The following is a 19,057-nucleotide window of genomic DNA, read 5'->3' on the forward strand; positions in this document are numbered from 1 at the left end:
CTAGTTGTTGTTAAGACTGTCACCAGTAACCCCAGCAGAACCAGTAGCCCCGGTCACCCCATCTAGTCAGACTGCGCGCACAATTATCGTCGACTAAGAGACGCCATGCCCAGTCGCCTTGGCTGTCACCGAGCGACGTCTCATTTAACCTAGGTTCTCCCAACTCATGCCCAGCCAAGAAGTCTTACAAACCATCCTACACGACTTGAGTCAATGTCCTCATTGACTTGAGTTTTGCCTCAATTTCATGACCATCCTTAATTCTGCCTTCATCATGTCAACAACCCAATCAAGCGCCTCAATGCTAGCCCCCCTTAAAGGTTATGATGTCGCTGCCCATTTTGTAAAGTCACCCCACTAACTTGAACGATGCAAACAAACCAAATCAGTGCTTTCGCATGCCTTCCACCGGCCTGACTTTGTTACCCATCATCCAAGAATCTGATCACCCGCTTGTCTCATATTCCCCAAATAATTAAGCCAACCTAGGCGCTGGTCGCCCAATTGTACAGGCTCCTTAGGCTCACCTGCTAGCCTCCAACAAAGCCTACTCCGTTTTGAACGACGCCCCCACACGTGGAGCATCTTCAACAACCTGCAAAGTATTAACCCCACATATAAAACCTGTTCTTTTTGCAACCCGTTCCTTCTCGCATAGATCAGCCCATAAAGAAGCATGATTTCCAATCTTTAAATATTTTTTATAAAATATGGTCCCCTGCGGACAAACACCCAACAACCTTTTGCGCAACGTCATAATTGGCGCAATAATGACCATCATCAGTTTTCGCCGCCTCTTCAAAACCAAATTCAACTTCGCTATCAACATCATCCATAGAATGAACCATTTCTCCATGGGGACATACCCTAGCCACATGAGGCCCCTCGCAAACAAAACACATAATTGTTTTTGACACATTGGGTTGTCCAACGCGCTTGGCTTCAGTTTGAGCGACTCGTGCACCATGCACCACTTTCTTTCCATGATTCACCATAGAATTCTTAGGAACATAAACATTAATATTAGTTTTAAGGTCTCCATCACCCAACGAGATTTTGGCAACATCCCACCTACGGAACATCATTATAAATCTGATTTCCTGTAATTCCTCCAACCATCCATCGGCAGGAGAAGCAATCTAAAGTGACAAGTCACTAAACCTGTCCTCCACCACATCAATATGATTTCCCATTGCCCTCATCATCTCATCCGGTTTCTATTTCATGACTTCGTATTTCTGAACCAACGGTAACAAGTTAGCGTCTAGCGATTCACACATAACTTTCTCAAACCAAGCAACATCATCATAAGCGTCGCTGTCCAGTGGATTATTCACAATCTTTTGATGAAATAACCCAACGAAATCCAGAAAGATTGGGCAACAAAGATCTGATACAAGTTGTCATAGTCGTATTCTCTTTTTCTTTGAGTCACCTGCGTGGCCTGCTCTCGTGTCCTCTGTTTTCAGCAAACCCGCTAGCCCTTCTGCACCAGCACCACAAGAACATCAACCTTCCCCACACAAGTCTAAATAGACTAAGAATGCAGAATTTACGGTCAAAGCCAACCTTTATATTATTACCTCAATAAATATAAAGGACACGAGAGTTATGACATAAGTTCATAATGCATCACGGAATTATAAGAGAAGTAAGCGCTAATTCTCGTAAGGACTCTTACACGAGAAATCCATTCATTTCTTGAATCCACAAGGCAAACCTTGAATCCACAAGGGTTTTGTTAAATCCACAAGAATGACATGAGAAAATTCTCCAGGGTTTCAACTTCAATAAAAGATTATTAATCTGGTACATAATGATGATGTTTATATGGGTAGGGATATAAAACCCTAAAACTAAATAAACAAAACCAAATCCTAATCAAAAATAAAATATCTATTGTTAGGCAGCATGATCATGCAGTATTTAGCATGGTCATGCATAAACCCTACACCCTCTCCAAATTACAACTGTTGGTTTGGCATGATCATGACATCCAAAGCGTGATCGTGTCTATCATCCCTCCTCCGTAGCGTGATCATGCAATCCTATTACCGTGATCATGTAGTCCTTTTGCTTGTACCTTTTTTCCGATACATAAAATCGAAATCCTCCTAAATTAGACTCCTCCACTTCAAAAGAACTCGACCTCGAGTTCTTATCTAGAATAAAAATTACGTCGATTTGCTGTTTATCTCGTCATGGTGGAACTTTTAAATGCGTCGACCTTTTTGGAACTTTATAGCTCATATCCTCATCCAAAATTATTTTTAAGCATAAATGTATCACTGAAATCAGCTCCAACCAACTATGATAACCTTTGTGTGCATAAATTTGGAATCGACATCACCAAACTCATGTGTTGTGCCAAAAGAGAACACAGATTCATATGATGACTTCAAAACACCTTTATCTTCCAACGAATACAAAACATACTTCCCATCATTATCTATGACGTCAACTATTTTTCTCTCTACTTTTATGACATAATTCTGATCAAATTGATGTGGCCTACCCATTACCAACTCATATGAATCCACATGAAAATTATCAAAAACCACATCATCTTTGTACTTCAAACCAACAATGTCAGCCACGTAATTTACACTTACGTTAGTGACATCCAATAGGTTACTCCAAACAACATTATTTTTGGAGACATAAATTTGCAAAAGCAACTTGATTTCACTAACTATCTCCATCAAATTAAAGTTTTGGTTCTATTCACAATTTATCAAATTTTGAGAAGTTCAGAGACTTATCTTGCACAAGTTCTTACACAATGATTGAGTTAAGTTCTCATGTTGCAAATCATCTACCTCCAGTGATGTATAAGTGTTCAAGGACAATGTTTGCACAATTTGAACAAGACGTTTATCATCACCCTCATTCCCGTCTTTAGAAACATTCTCAAGGCTTTCTTTAATGTGTTCTTCTATATCTTTATTCTTATCTTCTTTTATCACCATATCATCTACGCCCACTTGAGAAGACACAAAATCTTCACCACTTGTTGTCTCACCTCCTTCTTCAACCTCATATGTATTCCACAGATTATTCTCTTTTAGTTGAGAACATTCATCGAACACATTATTTTCAAGTCCATAATGCTCTACTATATCATCCACATGATTGCAACCCAACAAGCTATCCTGTTTTGGTTGAGGACAAATATCAAACACATTGTAAGCATTATCAGGTTCATAATGTTGAACTGTACCATTCATCTTCACGCTCTTTATGAATCTTATACTCATAATTCTCTGGTGAAAATATCTCCAACATCAACCGTCTAATCCGTCGCCATGTTTTGAACGGTTCTTTCATTTCCTTTTTTCCCAGCATAACCAGTTTATCCCACTAAATCGCAGCAATACTCTTTAACCAGATAGCTATCATATCTTCACCTGTTTACTCTCAGTAACACCCATAACATCAAAGAATCTATCAACATCAATATGCAAATTCATGAATTCATCAACTCCAAGAGACCATAAAATAATGGTATATCAGCTGATACAATATCAATTTTATTGAGATGATTACCCATATTTGACTCCATACTTCTCGCTTTGAGGGACTCAATTCTGATATCCTCTTTCACTTTTACGTTACGTTGATGGTTATTGTTATGTTGATGGTTATTGTTATTAATGTTGTCCGTCAACGTAGTATTCCTGTCTGTCAACGTAGTATTCGGGCTGTTGGTATCTAACTACAGTTTTAGTATTGACACTTTGGAAGGGATTACATTTGCTATATCCCAGTATAGCGATCGCTGCGATATTCATGCTCAGTTCTCAGCGAAAAAGAATGAAGAACTCTAATATTGTCAGATGTACCAACTACCAAAATAAATAAGTCAAATAGGAAATAGAAATTCCGATCCCAATCGAAAGGTTTTGTCAATACATGAATGTAGTTTTATAATATTTGTATTACTAGCCTGCTAGTGGTCCTAAAGTGCTATACTTTCCAAATCAAAGTGCTGGTTTTGTTACATATCCTCCGGGCAGAGCGATATCTGAGGTTTAAAATGCCTTGCAAAAATAATAGCACATTTGTTAAAAAAATTGATTTTGTTGAATTTAAGAACTTGTTGATATCTTCCATAACACCAACGAAAAAATGTTTTACTTTCACAAGATAATTTGCTAAATCACAAATATTCAGATTCAAACTACTATAACTGCATCAGCCTTGTACCAACTTCAACAAATTGTGTCTATCATCTCCAACCCAATTTTAAATTTACACGTTTATGTTATTTAATGTAATATTTTTCTCCAATTTTAATTTGTTATCTGACATTATGAGTACACGAAACAACAAAGTAATTGACACGAGATTACCGAAAGGAACTAATTGTGACGTCTAAGTATTGGAACATTCAGGCATCTTCTACTGAATTTTTTACAAATAAGCATGCGTGATTTCTTTTTAATTTTTTAATTATTTGTAATTGTTCTGTGCGTGGTAATACTTAGCTATTAAAATGTTTATTTAGTCAAGATTTCACTAATTTCAAGCCTTTGTTTCAAGGAAGAAATCAAAGAAGCCGGGTGCATTCGACCAATGAGAAATACGCTTTTACACATACTTGTAATTTTTTCAAATATCAAAGCTGAGTGCATTAGGTATTTGTTTGAACTCACGAAAATCATTTTCCAAAAGAAAATGTGGAAGTCAGGGATAAAGTCGAAACAAATTTCCATCCGTGTGTGTGTTTCAATTACAAAATATTTTTGAGATATTTTTATATTTATTTTTCTTGAATAAAATACTATATAAATTTTCTAAAACAAAAATAACAATTATTTAATAAATTCATAAATTTCCGAGGTCAACTGGAATTTTTTGTAAGTAAAATAATTTTACTTATTGTTTTTAAAACAAATTGGGAAATAAGAAAATGGAAGGAATTTTCTATTTCTTTTTTCTAAATTGCCGTGTGCTTACTTTCCATTTTACTTTCGGTAAGGCAGGAATTTAATAATTGACTGGGGATTCTAGAAACAAGAGTCTTCTTTACATTTGACCCTGTTGCCTTCAAAAAATTACTTTGCACATTCGTTTATATCATGTAGTTCGCATTCCTCGGCAAATAGAGAACAACTTTTCATGCACATTTCAAAGCTCGCTATGGGTGCTAAAGAAAGCAATATTTTCATGCAACTATCATTATTGTTATTTTTATTTCCCATTCATCTTTGCTTTGGAGCTGATAGCATATCAGCTAGTCAGTCCCTCTCTGGTGACCAAACCATTGTCTCTTCAGGCGGAAATTATGAACTTGGTTTCTTTAAACCAGGTAACTCTTCCAAGTACTACATTGGCATCTGGTACAAGAAGGTTTCCGAACAAACTGTCGTTTGGGTAGCAAACAGGGAGAAGCCTGTAAGCAATAAGAATTCCTCAGAGCTGAGGATTGTTAATGGTAACTTGGTGCTTTTCGATGAGACCCAAGCCCAAGTTTGGTTCACTGATACAGGATCTAATTTTCGCAATCTAGAGGCAGTACTTCTTGATGAAGGAAACTTCGTTTTGAGAAATGGGCCAAGTTCAATACTGTGGCAAAGCTTGGATTATCCTACTGATACATGGTTGCCAGGTACTAGGATTTCATATGATAAACGTACAAACATGACGAAAACTCTTACTTCTTGGAAGAATTTGGAAGATCCTTCTCCTGGATTATACACGTTGGAAGTAGACCCAGTTGGCAATCAGGGTGTGATTATGTGGAACAGGTCCAAGCAGATATGGTATAGTGGATATTGGGATGGCCAGACATTTAGCAAAGTACCTGAGATGAACCAAAATTCTTATTCTTTGTTTAATTTCAGCTATGTTTCCAACAAAAATGAGACTTCCTTCTCATATTCTTCGATACGTACTCTATCAATCATATCTAGACTTGTCATAGATAAATCCGGGCAAATCAAACTATTCTCTTGGTTGGACAAAACCAATAAGTGGAGTTTCATTTGGTCTGAGCCAAAACAACAATGTGAAGTGAGTGATGTTTGCGGGGCATATGGCATATGTAATCAACTTGCTTTACCTTTCTGTAATTGCCTGCCTGCCTTTAAGAGTAGGTTTGAGAAAAGTTGGATTTTGGGAGATTACTCTGGAGGTTGTGTCCGAAATATCGAATTGGAGTGTGCTAAAACAAACTCATCCAGTGGTGGAAAAGACATGTTTGGAAAATATTCTTACGTTAAGTTGCCCAATAATTCTCAATCTGTGTCGTTCGTTAGGAGTATGAGAGGCTGCAAATCTATGTGTCTGAGCAATTGTTCTTGCACTGCTTATGCTTACCATGACAGTGCCTGTTTTACTTGGAGAGGAGATCTCTTTAACATGCAACAGCTATCAAAAGAAAATGTTGACGGGAAGGTAATATATATTAGACTCAATTCACTTGAGTTCTCCAAAAAAAGTAGGAAGGTTGTTTACGGCATTGTTGGAGGGTCATCTGTAGTTGCATCAATGATCCTTGTAGGATTTATTTTGGCGTGGAAATTAAGGAAAGCAGGGGAGAGGGCTGTTGAAGGTACATTGGTGGCTTATGGTTACAAAGATATACAAAGTGCCACAAAGAATTTCTCAGATAGGTTGGGAGGAGGAGGCTTTGGATCTGTTTTCAAGGGAACAATGCCTGATTCTACAGTCATAGCAGTTAAGAAGTTGGAAGGCCTCAACCAAGGAGAGAAGCAATTCCGCAATGAAGTCAGCACCATCGGGAACATTCAGCATGTAAATCTTGTGCATCTTCGTGGTTTTTGCTCTCGCGGTAATGAGAAATTGTTAGTGTATGAGTATATGTCCAAGGGCTCATTAGATTCTCATATTTTCAAAGCAGACAAAGGTGGAAGTGTATTGTCCTGGAAAACAAGGTATGACATTGCTTTGGGGATAGCTAAAGGGCTGGTTTATCTGCACGAAAAATGCATCAACTGCATCATTCACTGTGATGTAAAACCAGAAAACATACTTTTAAACGATGACATGTGTCCCAAAATTGCGGATTTTGGTCTAGCAAAGCTGGTTGGGCGTGACTTTAGCAGGGTCTTGACAACCATGAGAGGGACTAGAGGATATCTTGCACCAGAATGGATATCAGGAGCAGCCATAACAGCAAAAGCGGATGTGTATAGCTATGGAATGATGCTGTTTGAATTTGTGTCAGGTAGGCGAAATATGCAGCAAACTCGAGATGGTAAAGTTAACTTCTTTCCAGCAAGAGCTGCAAACGTGACAATAGATGGAGGCGATGTCCTTAGCATATTGGACCCTAATTTAAATTACATTGCTGATATCGAAGAAGTAACAAAGATTTGTAGACTAGCTTGTTGGTGCATCCAAGATGATGAAAATGCAAGGCCGTCAATGAGTCAGATAGTTCAAATTCTTGAAGGAGTTTTGGACGTGAATCTGCCTCCAGATCCAAGAAGTTTTCAACTCTTTTTGGATATGAACAATGACGAGGATATTGTTTTCTTTACTGCTAAGTTACCCTCCTTGAGTTTGCAAATAAAGAGTGATCCTTCGTGGACTTCCTCACTCTCCAACAACAGTACATCCTCAGCAAGGTCTTTAGAATGACGATTAGCTCAGTATTATTTCTTTTCATAGAACCTTAAATGTTATCCATGTTATGTATCTAAACTTTCTAAGATTTCCAATAAAAAAAAGAACTTATATATGCTCCAATAGTGAGACATGTTTGATATGTGCATATGAAGAGAGTGATTAATGTATCTGGAATATTTTTCATATGTTAGTTATGTAAGTGGTAAATGGTGAAAGTCTGAATTTCATATTAATAGAAAACTTCATTTTTATGGCTTAAACGAAAGTTAAATTTATAGTGGCACTAAAATTTTAGAAGAAAAACAAGCAACAAACGAAACTAATCAAAGCAGAATTTTATCTAACAAATACATGTCACAGGTCTAGAACTGGTTTAAACAAAAAAAATTTTGAAGAACTACCGGAGGAACATGAAGATATATATGTTTGCCGTATGTGTATCTGTTGTTTGTAGCAGTCCTTAAAGAAATTAGTTTGCTTTACATGTGTAACTAAGATTCGGTGTATGAAAGACGACTTAGTGAGGTATATGAAGTAATTAATCTGATCTCCTTTATTCTCAATTATGATTAACATGTCATACAGATAACGTTAACAGTGTCAAGAACAACAGTATCGAATTTAAATCTGGGAATGCTGCAACTCAACATCCTTGGAATCCGATATAGAACAGAGATGTTGTCATGGTGATCAGATATGCAGAACAAACAGTGGTATTTACGACCAAGACCACCTTGAAATTTATACTCGGGGCCAACAATAGCAAATTTAAACCATGGAATGCGGTATGTGATCAACATCCTTGGTATCCAATGGATCATATTCTCTATGACACGCCTCAAGATGATCGGCAAGGAATGCTTTATCAATATCTTCATGGTGATAAGATTTGCAGATGAAGTAGATAATTGTCCGTGTGACAAGTCCAAAGAGAACTAACATTGAGATTATCATAGACCAAAGACATGCATTCAATATCTTTCCCCAAACCGAGTCTAAGCTCACAACACTTGCTTTTAAAAAGCGGTCAGCTCCAAAGAAACAGATGCTATATATTAGAGAAATTGCAACAGAGACTCCGGTTTTTCCTTTAATCAAGTTTTTGCTCCTCATCATTGCTTGAAATCCACACACGTCTTCTAAAATTGATATGATGCCCGACAATAGCTGCCACACAAAGCTCAAATATACAACACCCGATAGATATATCAGTAAAAAAATGACAGCAACTGTAATTACAGTGGTACTTGTTCCTAAAGCAACAAACCACAGACATGTGATAAGTAAAGCACCTATGATTAGTGCAAGAGAAATGAAAAAGTTCCATAACAAAGTGATTGTAAGTCTTTTCCAGACCTTTGGAAAAACTTTCATAACCTTAATATAAGTAAATTCTTTTGCAGTGTAAATGCATGCAATGGTGTATACAACTGCAGATGTGGAAAGGAGGTGAAGGATCATCGAAACAAAGAAAAGAGGTATGATGAATAGCGAAAATGAGGTCCATGAAGTCTCAGAATATTTTTTAAATACCATTTGAGTATCATCCATGGCATTGTTGTCTGGGGTAAGTTTCCCAAACATGGACTGGGAGAGTTCATTTTGAGCCCAGTAAATGAAGGAAAGAGGAAGGATAACAGAGAGTGTAATTTGGCTGAAAATTTTTCTGTGTGAGGTTATGATTTTAAAGGTTTCTTTGACGATGCCAAAGAAGCTAAGAAGATGGATTTCTTGTTGTCCTCCTTCCATGAATTTTTCTTTTTCTCCTACTGATTCAGATTAAGTAGAAGTTGTTATGGAAACTGAGAGGAAATACTTGGTTTAAATAGAGGTGTGTGTGGGGGACACTAGGGAATGGTGGACTTGGTGCACTTTGTTTTTTCAGATTTTCTTTAATTAGAAAGTGTACTAATCATTAACTGGGGATAAAAATTGTGGAGATGCAGTTTTTTTTGTTAATTTTGTTTGAAGTTTAAGAGTTCATGTCCTTCCCAGTTGTCTAGTACTCCCTCCCTCACACTCATTTTTATATATTTTTTTTCTGATATTTAACATGCATTTTAACATTACTATAAAATATAATTTTATAATTTATTTTTAGGATAATTTTATTTTCTGTATAAAAGTTTAATTATTATATTTTTATTTAAAGGAAATAAATATTAAAAATTATTTAGGAAATCATGCTTTACGAGAGTTTTAAAATGCGTGCCGTCCGTCCCCCGATATAAAGAATCAAGTGGGACGGAGGAAGTACATTTTATATAAATAACCTCAAAATTATATACTTTGTAATACTATTGTTTTTATAAAACATAACAAATGGATTAGGTCCATAACTCAATCTATAACAACAATTTTGAAAATAAAATACCAGAATTAATTGTAAACTACTTTTGTACAAGACCACAACAATACATATTTATTGAATAAATATAGATTATATTATAGACAATTATAATTTCTAGCCCGCTTAACTAAAATAATCTAAGATAATTAATATTAATTATATAATATTTTTCACTTATTTTGTGTAATAAAATAATGATATAAATAAATTATATCATAAAATATTTAAATAAAAGCTTTTGCACATAATAATATATAATTCACAATGGAAGAAAAACATGTACAAAATTAAAATATACCTCAAATATTAAAATATTCAGAATAACTCAAGCACTAAGCACACCATAATTTTACAATAGATATTAGATTTAAGTTTAATATATATCCAAGCTACAAAAGTGTTACAAATTTCCAACCAATTTTAACTTTTTATTTATTTCTAGAGAATAAAGAAAAACAGATTAATCATCTATACTCTTTATTAATAAGCGAAATTATATATAATTTGGTGCTAAAAGTACAAAGTACCAAAAGTACCAAATTTTGGTACACATAAGTTGACTTCTATTCTCTATTAACTTCGTTTTTTTGACACAAATCAACTTCTATTCTTTGTAATTTTTTTAGTTAGTATTTATCCAATCGTCTATTTACTTCATAAAATAAAAATATTTTTTAAATATTTTATAAATTATATTAAAAATTTATTAAGTTACATTAAATTAAGTAAAATAACTTATATTTATTTTAATTTTAGAAAAACTACAAACTATTAGGTAAACTACTAACACGAATTGACTTATATTCTCTGTAAACTTTATTTATTTATAAATTATATTAAAAATTTATTATGTTACACTAAATTAAGTAAAATAATATAAATGTACTTTTATTTTGAAAAACTACTAACTACAAACTAAACTATTAACACTTAACACGAATTGACTTCTATTCTCTGTAAACTTTATTTTCTATATCATTATTATAAAAATAATTAAGTAATAGCAAATGACTTTAGTAACATTTATTAACTTTTAAACTGAAAATTATTAATTTAATGATCGTATTTGTTACTGTCCATCACAGCGTTTATTTACTTTAAATTAAAAAACATATTTTAACAATAACAGATTTATAGGTTGTATTTAGATTATATTAAGTAATATTAAATTAAGTTTAATAACATCTATTTACTTTTAATTTCTAAATTATTTTTTTATCAATAATTAAGTAATATTAAATAAACTATATTAAAAAGGATAATTATAAGATAATTATCAAATTATATTAATTAATATTAAATCATTTAAAGAACAGATATTTGGTTAATATGATAGAGATATAATTCGTTTCACAAAAATAAAACTAATATGTTAGATTTCTATATCAAGTAAAATAATGCAAAACTAGAATTATAGTGAAAAATTTCAGAATTAATTCGATTCTTTTGAACCAAATAACTATTTTTTGCAAATAACAATTTAATATTTGATATTGATATATTAATTTTAATTCGTGTTTCGCACGGATTATAAATAATTCTCTACAAATATTAATATGATATTTTTCGTCTCGGGCCCGTATTCCGCACGGGTTATCAACTATATATACTATTAAGCGTCCCTAAGCGTCCCAAATCTTGGTACTCACTAGAAAATTATACAACTATTTTTAAAATTTTATATAATAAAATCTCAACTGACAAAAATTAACTTCTACTCTTTATAAATTTTATTTTCCTTCAATTTTTATTTGTTGCTGAACATTCAAACTTCGGTTTATTTTAAAATAATCGTATTAGTAAGTTAACATGTCAGATTTGTATAAGTAATTAGGTGCATGCATAACTAGAACTACACGGTAAAATTTTAGAATTACACTTAACTTCGATTTTTTAATTACATATTTTAACAATATTTTATATATTATATTTAAATCTGTATTTTGCACATATTATGAGTTTCAATTTTATGCAAATAATAATGTGATACTATTATTTTTAATTTTGGATCCGTGCGGAGCTTGTGATACTATTATTTTTAATTTTGGACCGGTGCGGAGGTTACCAACTAATATTAAAGTTAAAAGGAGAGTGTAAAACAATTTATACATGTCGGAGAATATTGAAAAAAAAGCAATTTCAGAGGATTTGTGTACACGGCTCATTCTGGTGGAAGATAATGTGAAAATTTTTATGTAGACCGGTATTAATTGCATTTTTGTCAGCTCCATTACTTTAAATTGTAAAATGTAAATTTATACTCCATCCCTCTGACTGAATTGTTTATTTTACTTTTCGACAAGCAGTATAGTTTCATAATATTGTTTTATAAAAAATAAATTTAAAAAAATATTATGAAAATATAATTTATAAAAGGCTCGAAATGAGTGTCTAATGGAATATAAAGCTCTGGAAAGTAACTCTAACCTAGCTACATAAACATTGGCAGCTGGGGGGTGTTGGGTACTGTTTGGCAGCTTTAAGAGAATCTTTGATGATTGTCCCATTGTTAATGTATTTTGTTAATGTATATTTAGCCCGTATATATGAAATTTTTAAGAAAGTCCAATAATGATCAAACAAAATTTGGAGCTGGAACAAAAAATTCAGTAACTAGTGTCCCAAAATACATACATAGCGTGCAGAAGAAACGTTCTAGATGCGCGATTGCCATGCATCAAGTAGAAGTTTAGAGTAGTGACATTGATTTCTTGATGCACTAAGTAATAATCTACTAATAATGAATATGACACCTTACCTATTTCTCTCCATAACAAATTTAACGCTACTATGTAACTTGATTAATGTAGGTCAGGTTAATTTAATCCGGTTGTCATTGACCTTTTCGAATAGTACTGTAAAGACAGTGGTGTAAGACAATTGTTAAATCTTTGACAAATAAAATATAACAAGAACTAAATTAAGGTCGGGATATATCTTTATTGACACTAGCCTAGTTAATTTATTTAAATATTTTTAAAAAGTTAATAATATAGATGTCATGTCAAATTTTTAAATTTTTACTCAGAAAATTTATTGAGTACGATATTTGTATTATGATTATAATAAAAAAGATTATAATTATTATACGATTTCAAAAAATTTATTATTTCATTAAAATATACTATTGATTCATATAAAAAAAAGGATTACTGAGTTGAAATCAATATAAGAATTGCAATTAAAAAATGGGTTAAATAATACATATAATATTATCATTTATATAGAAGTAAAAAAAATAAAAATTATACATTTAGAGTTATAATGAAATTCAAAAAGGGTATCACTACAAGAAAAAGTTGAATAGACATCACACATTAGACATCGGTTGCGGATGCCACTGATGTTAAAAGAGGTAATAACATCACCCCGTGTTTTTCTGATATCTTTGTTATTTGAAGACATCGATTATTTAACAGCCGATGTCTAAAGTTCTCTAAAATAAATCAGCGCGGGCCACTTCAATTTGTTTCCCCCCTTAGTGAAATTTTACAAAAGTTTCCCTCGTTTGATTGCCAATTATTCCCCGTGTCCAGAGAAACTAAAAACAAAAAAAAGTAAATCTCTCAAAAATCTCTCTCTCGTCTCTCAACCCCCACTGAATCTCTCTCTCTCTCTCTCTCTCTCTCTCTCTCTCTCTCTCTCTCTCTCTCTCTCTATCTCTTTCTCACTCGTCTCTCACCACTACAACCTTCGCTACTCTAATGGCCACCACCACCAGCTCTGTTGTTTTAGTAACCACTATCTCCACCAGGTCCGATGGGTTCACCATCACAATCACCTTCACCGGTCTGCTAACAATCTCTTGGTGTCTCCTTTACATGAATACTATTATGGTCTTCTCTGCTTTAACAGTTAAGTTTTTTAAAATCAAAACCCTAATTTCTTAAATTGGGGATTTTTAAAATCGAAACCCTAATTTTTTAAATTGGGGTTAAGGAATATGGTTTGGGTAATAATTAGCATGCTATTTTCGTTTACTTGGATTTATCTTTCATTTATTAATTTATTAATTTTGTTTTTCTATATGATACAACTATTATTTGAGGTAATCTTTGGTTTATATTTAAGGTACTTTGATTGTAGATGAAATCTTGGGTATAATCAAGGGAGTTGCAGTGAAAAGTGTTTACTTGCATCTATTTAAGTGTATATTGTGTAACATTGCACCAAAGAGGACTATTGTGATATCAGTTTTGGTAAGTAGTAACAGCCACTGATAGTGGTACTTGTAAATGTCACTATGGAGGAATTAAGGGAGAGCATGGTAGGCTGAAACCCGATATTCTAAGATGTTGGTTCTGCCTACTACCTAGGATAGATTTCGGGTCACTCCAGGGCCGAGGAGTGCCATATGTCACTACATTTTTTTCAACTTCAGTGTTGTGCATAACTAGAATTTTTATATGCACTTAGTAACTTTGGAGTGCTTGGATTTTGAGGCAGGTGGTGGCAAGCATTTCTAGTGTTACTGGTCGTATACTCAGCATGGTCATCTCCATTCGAATTAGCCGTTAAGGAGGTTGCTACTGGATCACTTCTGCCGGTTGATTTGGTTGTCGATGCCTTCTTCGCGATTGATATCATTCTCACTTTCTTTGTAGCTTACCAGGACAAATCTACTTATTTGCTTGTAGATGACCACAAGCAGATAGCTGTAAGGTACAATCATTTTCCCCCTGAAGTTTCAAATTTTTGTTGCCATAAATTTATATCAACTTTATTTTTATATATTTTATGTCCTGGCTCAAAGGGCTAATAAACCTTATAATTTACAGAAATATGTATCTAGATTCTATATATACATTTTATAACTTGGTGCTTGTCATTCGCAAACACCAAAGTCCTAGCATACCTATAAACATGCTCTTAGGTCGATGATAATTGACAACTACAGGGACTACTAAGATGAGCAGAATGTCATCGATCGATTCCTACTTTGATGCCTCTTGCATCTTTACGATATGGTTTTCTTGTTTTTGTATGTTAATGTATTCTTTGGTCATTTCAGGTATGTTACACATCTATGGTTTCCCATGGATCTTGCATCAACGCTACCATTCCAGACAATATACCGTATTTTTGAAGGAGAAATGCACCGTGGAGAAGTTTTTGGTTTTCTCAATTTGCTCAGGCTCTGGCGATTGAGGCGTGTCAGCGAACTCTTCTCTAGGTATAACATTCCACGGCTATTATTAATATACACTGCAACATCAAGAGTATGAAATCATGTGTGTAACTAGTGTAACTAGTGTATGCGCATTTGAGGCCTAAATCTAGTGGATTCAGCTTTACTTCGATTCTAACCTAGTTGAATTGTTACTTACAACCTAGATTCAGGAGTTTCTCTGATGTTTCTCTCTTTTAAGCACACGCATTGTCATTTGACTAGAGACTTGGCACAATTGACATGTGAAGATGGATTAGCTTTTTCTGTAAACAGATTAATTTCAAAATACATTTTGACATATCTTTGAGATGAAAATCCAACTGTTTCAATAGTTTTTAAAATTATGACTCTAATCTAGAATTTTTAAATTTTAACAGATTAGAGAAAGACACACGATTCAGTTACTTCTGGACGAGATACTGCAAACTTATTGCTGTAAGTATATACTTCTTTCTAACCACTTCATCTTCCTAAACCAAATACTGTTCTTCTTTCTATGTCCCTTCTACGTGTTAACTTCACAAATTATGCACATTATACAAGTGTGTTTGTAACACGAACACATGCATACGTGCAATCATTAATAAAGTCATGTCTAAGAGAAAAGAAATTTTTGAATTCCAATTTGGTAAAATTCTCTTGGGTCCTGATTTCCAAATATTCAGATTGAGTTGAAGGTTAGGTGATCATTCATTTTGAAAAAGGTTTTGTTGTTGGATTTTCACAGGTGACATTATTTGCAGTGCACTCAGCAGCTTGTTTTAGCACTGTTATGAGGTTTTAGCACTGTTTTTAAGAAACTCGAACTCTAAAATTGTTAAAGAATATTTAAATTCTAACTTTCGGGATTAATTTCCAAATATGCATTTTATCTGGACAACTGTAAAGAAACAAAGTTAAGAAGGGCTAGCATAGCAAGCACAGAGACTATATAACTTTCATTTGATGTTTTACTTTTGTAGAGGGACTCCATAAATGAGATCTTGAGATATGCAAGTAAAAACAGGCTTCCAGAGGGTTTGAAAGAGCAAATGCTGGCACACATGCAACTCAAGTTCAAGACAGCAGAACTACAGCATGAAGAAGTGCTTGAAGATCTGCCAAAAGCAATCAGATCTAGCATCGCTCAGCATCTTTTCCATAAAACTATAGAGAATACCTACCTTTTCGAAGATGTCTCTGAAGACCTTATCAGCCAGATGGTAAAATGCGCTTCTATCTTCTTTAACATTCATTTTATAAATAACAGATGTAAAATCCCTGGCTCTGTTCTTCCTAAATTTTTTTAATCTACTATTCATTGTCATTGAGATCATATAGAACTTTTACATGTACTTATGCTACACAAGTAAATTTACCTGAGCAGTATGCAGTGCCTTTTGACTGACAGGTTTCAGAAATAAAAGCAGAATATTTTCCACCCAAGGTTGAAATTATCTTACAGAATGAGATACCAACAGACTTTTATGTCATCGTATCTGGAGCCGTGGTATGACAATGTAATTAATTTATTTTAATTAAGTGTAATTAATTCAAAATCGCAATATCTGACAATCTGAAACTGCAGGATGTAATAACACATAAAAATGGACTAGAGCAGGTACATTTTATATCCATAATATTTGTAATATAATTAATCTTTGCATTTATCCAGAAAGAATTTCCCGGATGAAGAACTCTGCTTTGTACAATGGCTATCGTGCATTATTATTAAGCCTAGTCAACTGTATCATTTTTCTTTGTTTCTTTGTTCATTAACCTGTCAACTTGTTCATCTGTTGCTTTGCAGTTAGTAACAAAATTAAGTTCAAAGAATATGTTCGGGGATATCGGGGTTATCTTCATATCATTAGTATCAAAGAGACTTCTTGATATGTTTTTTTTAAACATCTCATACGAGATAAAAAGGTGGGAGTGATGAAATTCGTATTCATATATGTTAGAAAATATATAGTTTGTTCAGCTGCTATTTAGACGTGTTGCAGAAGAATTAGCCAAGAATTAGATGGAACATGCATCTATTTAGACGTGTTGCAGAAGTCAACTGGTGGACAAAACTCTAAAACACAGCGGGAACTTGGATCCAGTCTTCCTGAGAATGTAGATGCTTCACCAAAATATATAGATGATGAATTGATGGGCATAACAGAGAACAAACTAGTATCTTTTCAATGTAAGATGCAGTTTATTTTGATGATGATAAAGGACCAGACTATGTATTTAAGCATATATTCAAATCTATTATTTGTTTAGTTTACTTGAGTGCAAGTTCCGTATATTTGATATATCTTAGTTACAAAAGCAATTGTACATCACTTTTAAAGAACAAAAACTGATGTCAAAAAAAGTTAATGTACATGCTTTTAGATAAAAAATTAATGTCAAAGACTGCCATGTTCCAAGTATAAATTGAAAATAGGCATCACTTTATTTGGGATAAAACTGATATTTATGTGACAATATAGACATCACTTTTTAAGAAGAAAAACTGATGTCAAAAAAGTTAATGTACATCGCTTTTAGATGAATAATTGATGTCAAAGAATGACATGTTCAAGTCTAAATTAAACATAGACAACACTTTGTTTGAGATAAAACTGATGTCTATGTGTTGATATAGACATCACCTTTCACTAAAGAAATCGATGTTTAATATCTGATTTTACATCACCTAAATGAAAATACACGATGTCTATGTGGAAAAAAACATAGCTCGTAATATGTTAAATCTGTTGTAATAGGTGTAATTTATTTATTAAATTATTTAATTCTAACATTTTTTATAAAAAACCAATGCATGAACATCATTTTTTTTCCCAGAAACGATGTCTAAGCAAGTAAAGACATCGGGTTATGGCCGATGTCTAGAATAGACATCACCGACATCAACATCGGTTGCCAAACAACATAGACATCGACCAAAAACCGATGTCTATGGACTTTTTTCTTGTAGTGTATATTAAAAGTTAATGAAACTATAATATATTAAATTAACAATACATAAGGGGATAAAGAACACAAAGCTTAAAGCCAAAAGGTGAAACAAAAATAAAACCAAACTTAATAGGGATAACAAAAATAAAACTAAATTTAATAAAATCATAATACATGTAGAAGTATATCAAAAATATATGATGTAATAAAAATTTTAATAAAATTAAAAGACATACAAAAGTAGAATTATAATATATACAAGAATGAATAAGTGAAATTAAAAATTGGTGATACTAAAAATTGGTCAAACCAAAATTAATGGTATCATCTAAAAAGAGATTTCGCTTATTAATAAAAGTTATTAATTTAGTCCAAAATTATCTTTACTTTAGCTCACAACATTATAAATTATTTTTCTCCCGAGTCCTGAATAGAATTGACAAATAATATATTACAAATTTAAATTTTAATTATAAACAATTTTTCTAACTGACAGGAACTAACTTATAAAACACCCACTTTGGTTTTCCCAACTTACAAGTACTGGACTGGAGTGGCAACTGGCAAGTGTCGTCGTGCATGACAAACAAGTAAATTGAAATTCTTAACCTCATCGTGATTTTTCCCTAATTATACATTTGCCTTGTCCGTCCTTGTTTTTTTAATCACTTATCTATTATATAAACTATACTATATAATCGTGTTGATTTTATCATTATATATTTTAAATTTTAATTTTAATATGTTAGTCGTAGTATTCGAACCTTAGATCTCTTAAAGAATGTTAATTTTTTTTATAATTTTAATATGTTATTACCTAATTTTTAAGAATAAATCTAATGGTTCTTATCGATTTAATCTGACGACATCAATGACCAACAACTACCGACAACCAAATTTTTAATATTTCGTTTTTAATATAATAGTATAGATAATTGAGCAACTAGGAGTTCATTGAGACAATTTAATAATTTGAAATTACTTAAGTACCCCTCATGAATATGTAT

At 33.0% G+C, this 19,057-nt stretch overlaps 2 protein-coding genes across 2 annotated transcripts; both read left to right on the forward strand.

Annotated features, from left to right (window-relative positions):
* Nucleotides 1–5,086: 5,086 nt before the first annotated feature.
* Nucleotides 5,087–7,701, forward strand: LOC141698006 (G-type lectin S-receptor-like serine/threonine-protein kinase At2g19130). Its single transcript, XM_074502595.1, has one exon. The coding sequence runs from the start codon at nucleotides 5,122–5,124 to the stop codon at nucleotides 7,606–7,608; it is 2,487 nt and encodes an 828-aa protein (XP_074358696.1). The 5' UTR covers nucleotides 5,087–5,121; the 3' UTR covers nucleotides 7,609–7,701.
* A 1,114-nt stretch (nucleotides 7,702–8,815) lies between these two features.
* On the forward strand, nucleotides 8,816–18,633 carry LOC141695343 (potassium channel KAT3-like). The gene is made up of 12 exons (XM_074499597.1): nucleotides 8,816–8,916; nucleotides 9,000–9,074; nucleotides 14,393–14,608; nucleotides 14,958–15,119; nucleotides 15,494–15,551; nucleotides 15,844–15,885; nucleotides 16,079–16,318; nucleotides 16,507–16,605; nucleotides 16,684–16,716; nucleotides 16,906–16,991; nucleotides 17,102–17,276; nucleotides 18,547–18,633. The coding sequence occupies exons 1-12, from the start codon at nucleotides 8,816–8,818 to the stop codon at nucleotides 18,631–18,633; spliced, it is 1,374 nt and encodes a 457-aa protein (XP_074355698.1).
* Nucleotides 18,634–19,057: the final 424 nt, after the last annotated feature.

Source organism: Apium graveolens, chromosome 11 (assembly GCF_009905375.1).
Source record: "Apium graveolens cultivar Ventura chromosome 11, ASM990537v1, whole genome shotgun sequence".
NCBI lineage: Eukaryota > Viridiplantae > Streptophyta > Magnoliopsida > Apiales > Apiaceae > Apium > Apium graveolens.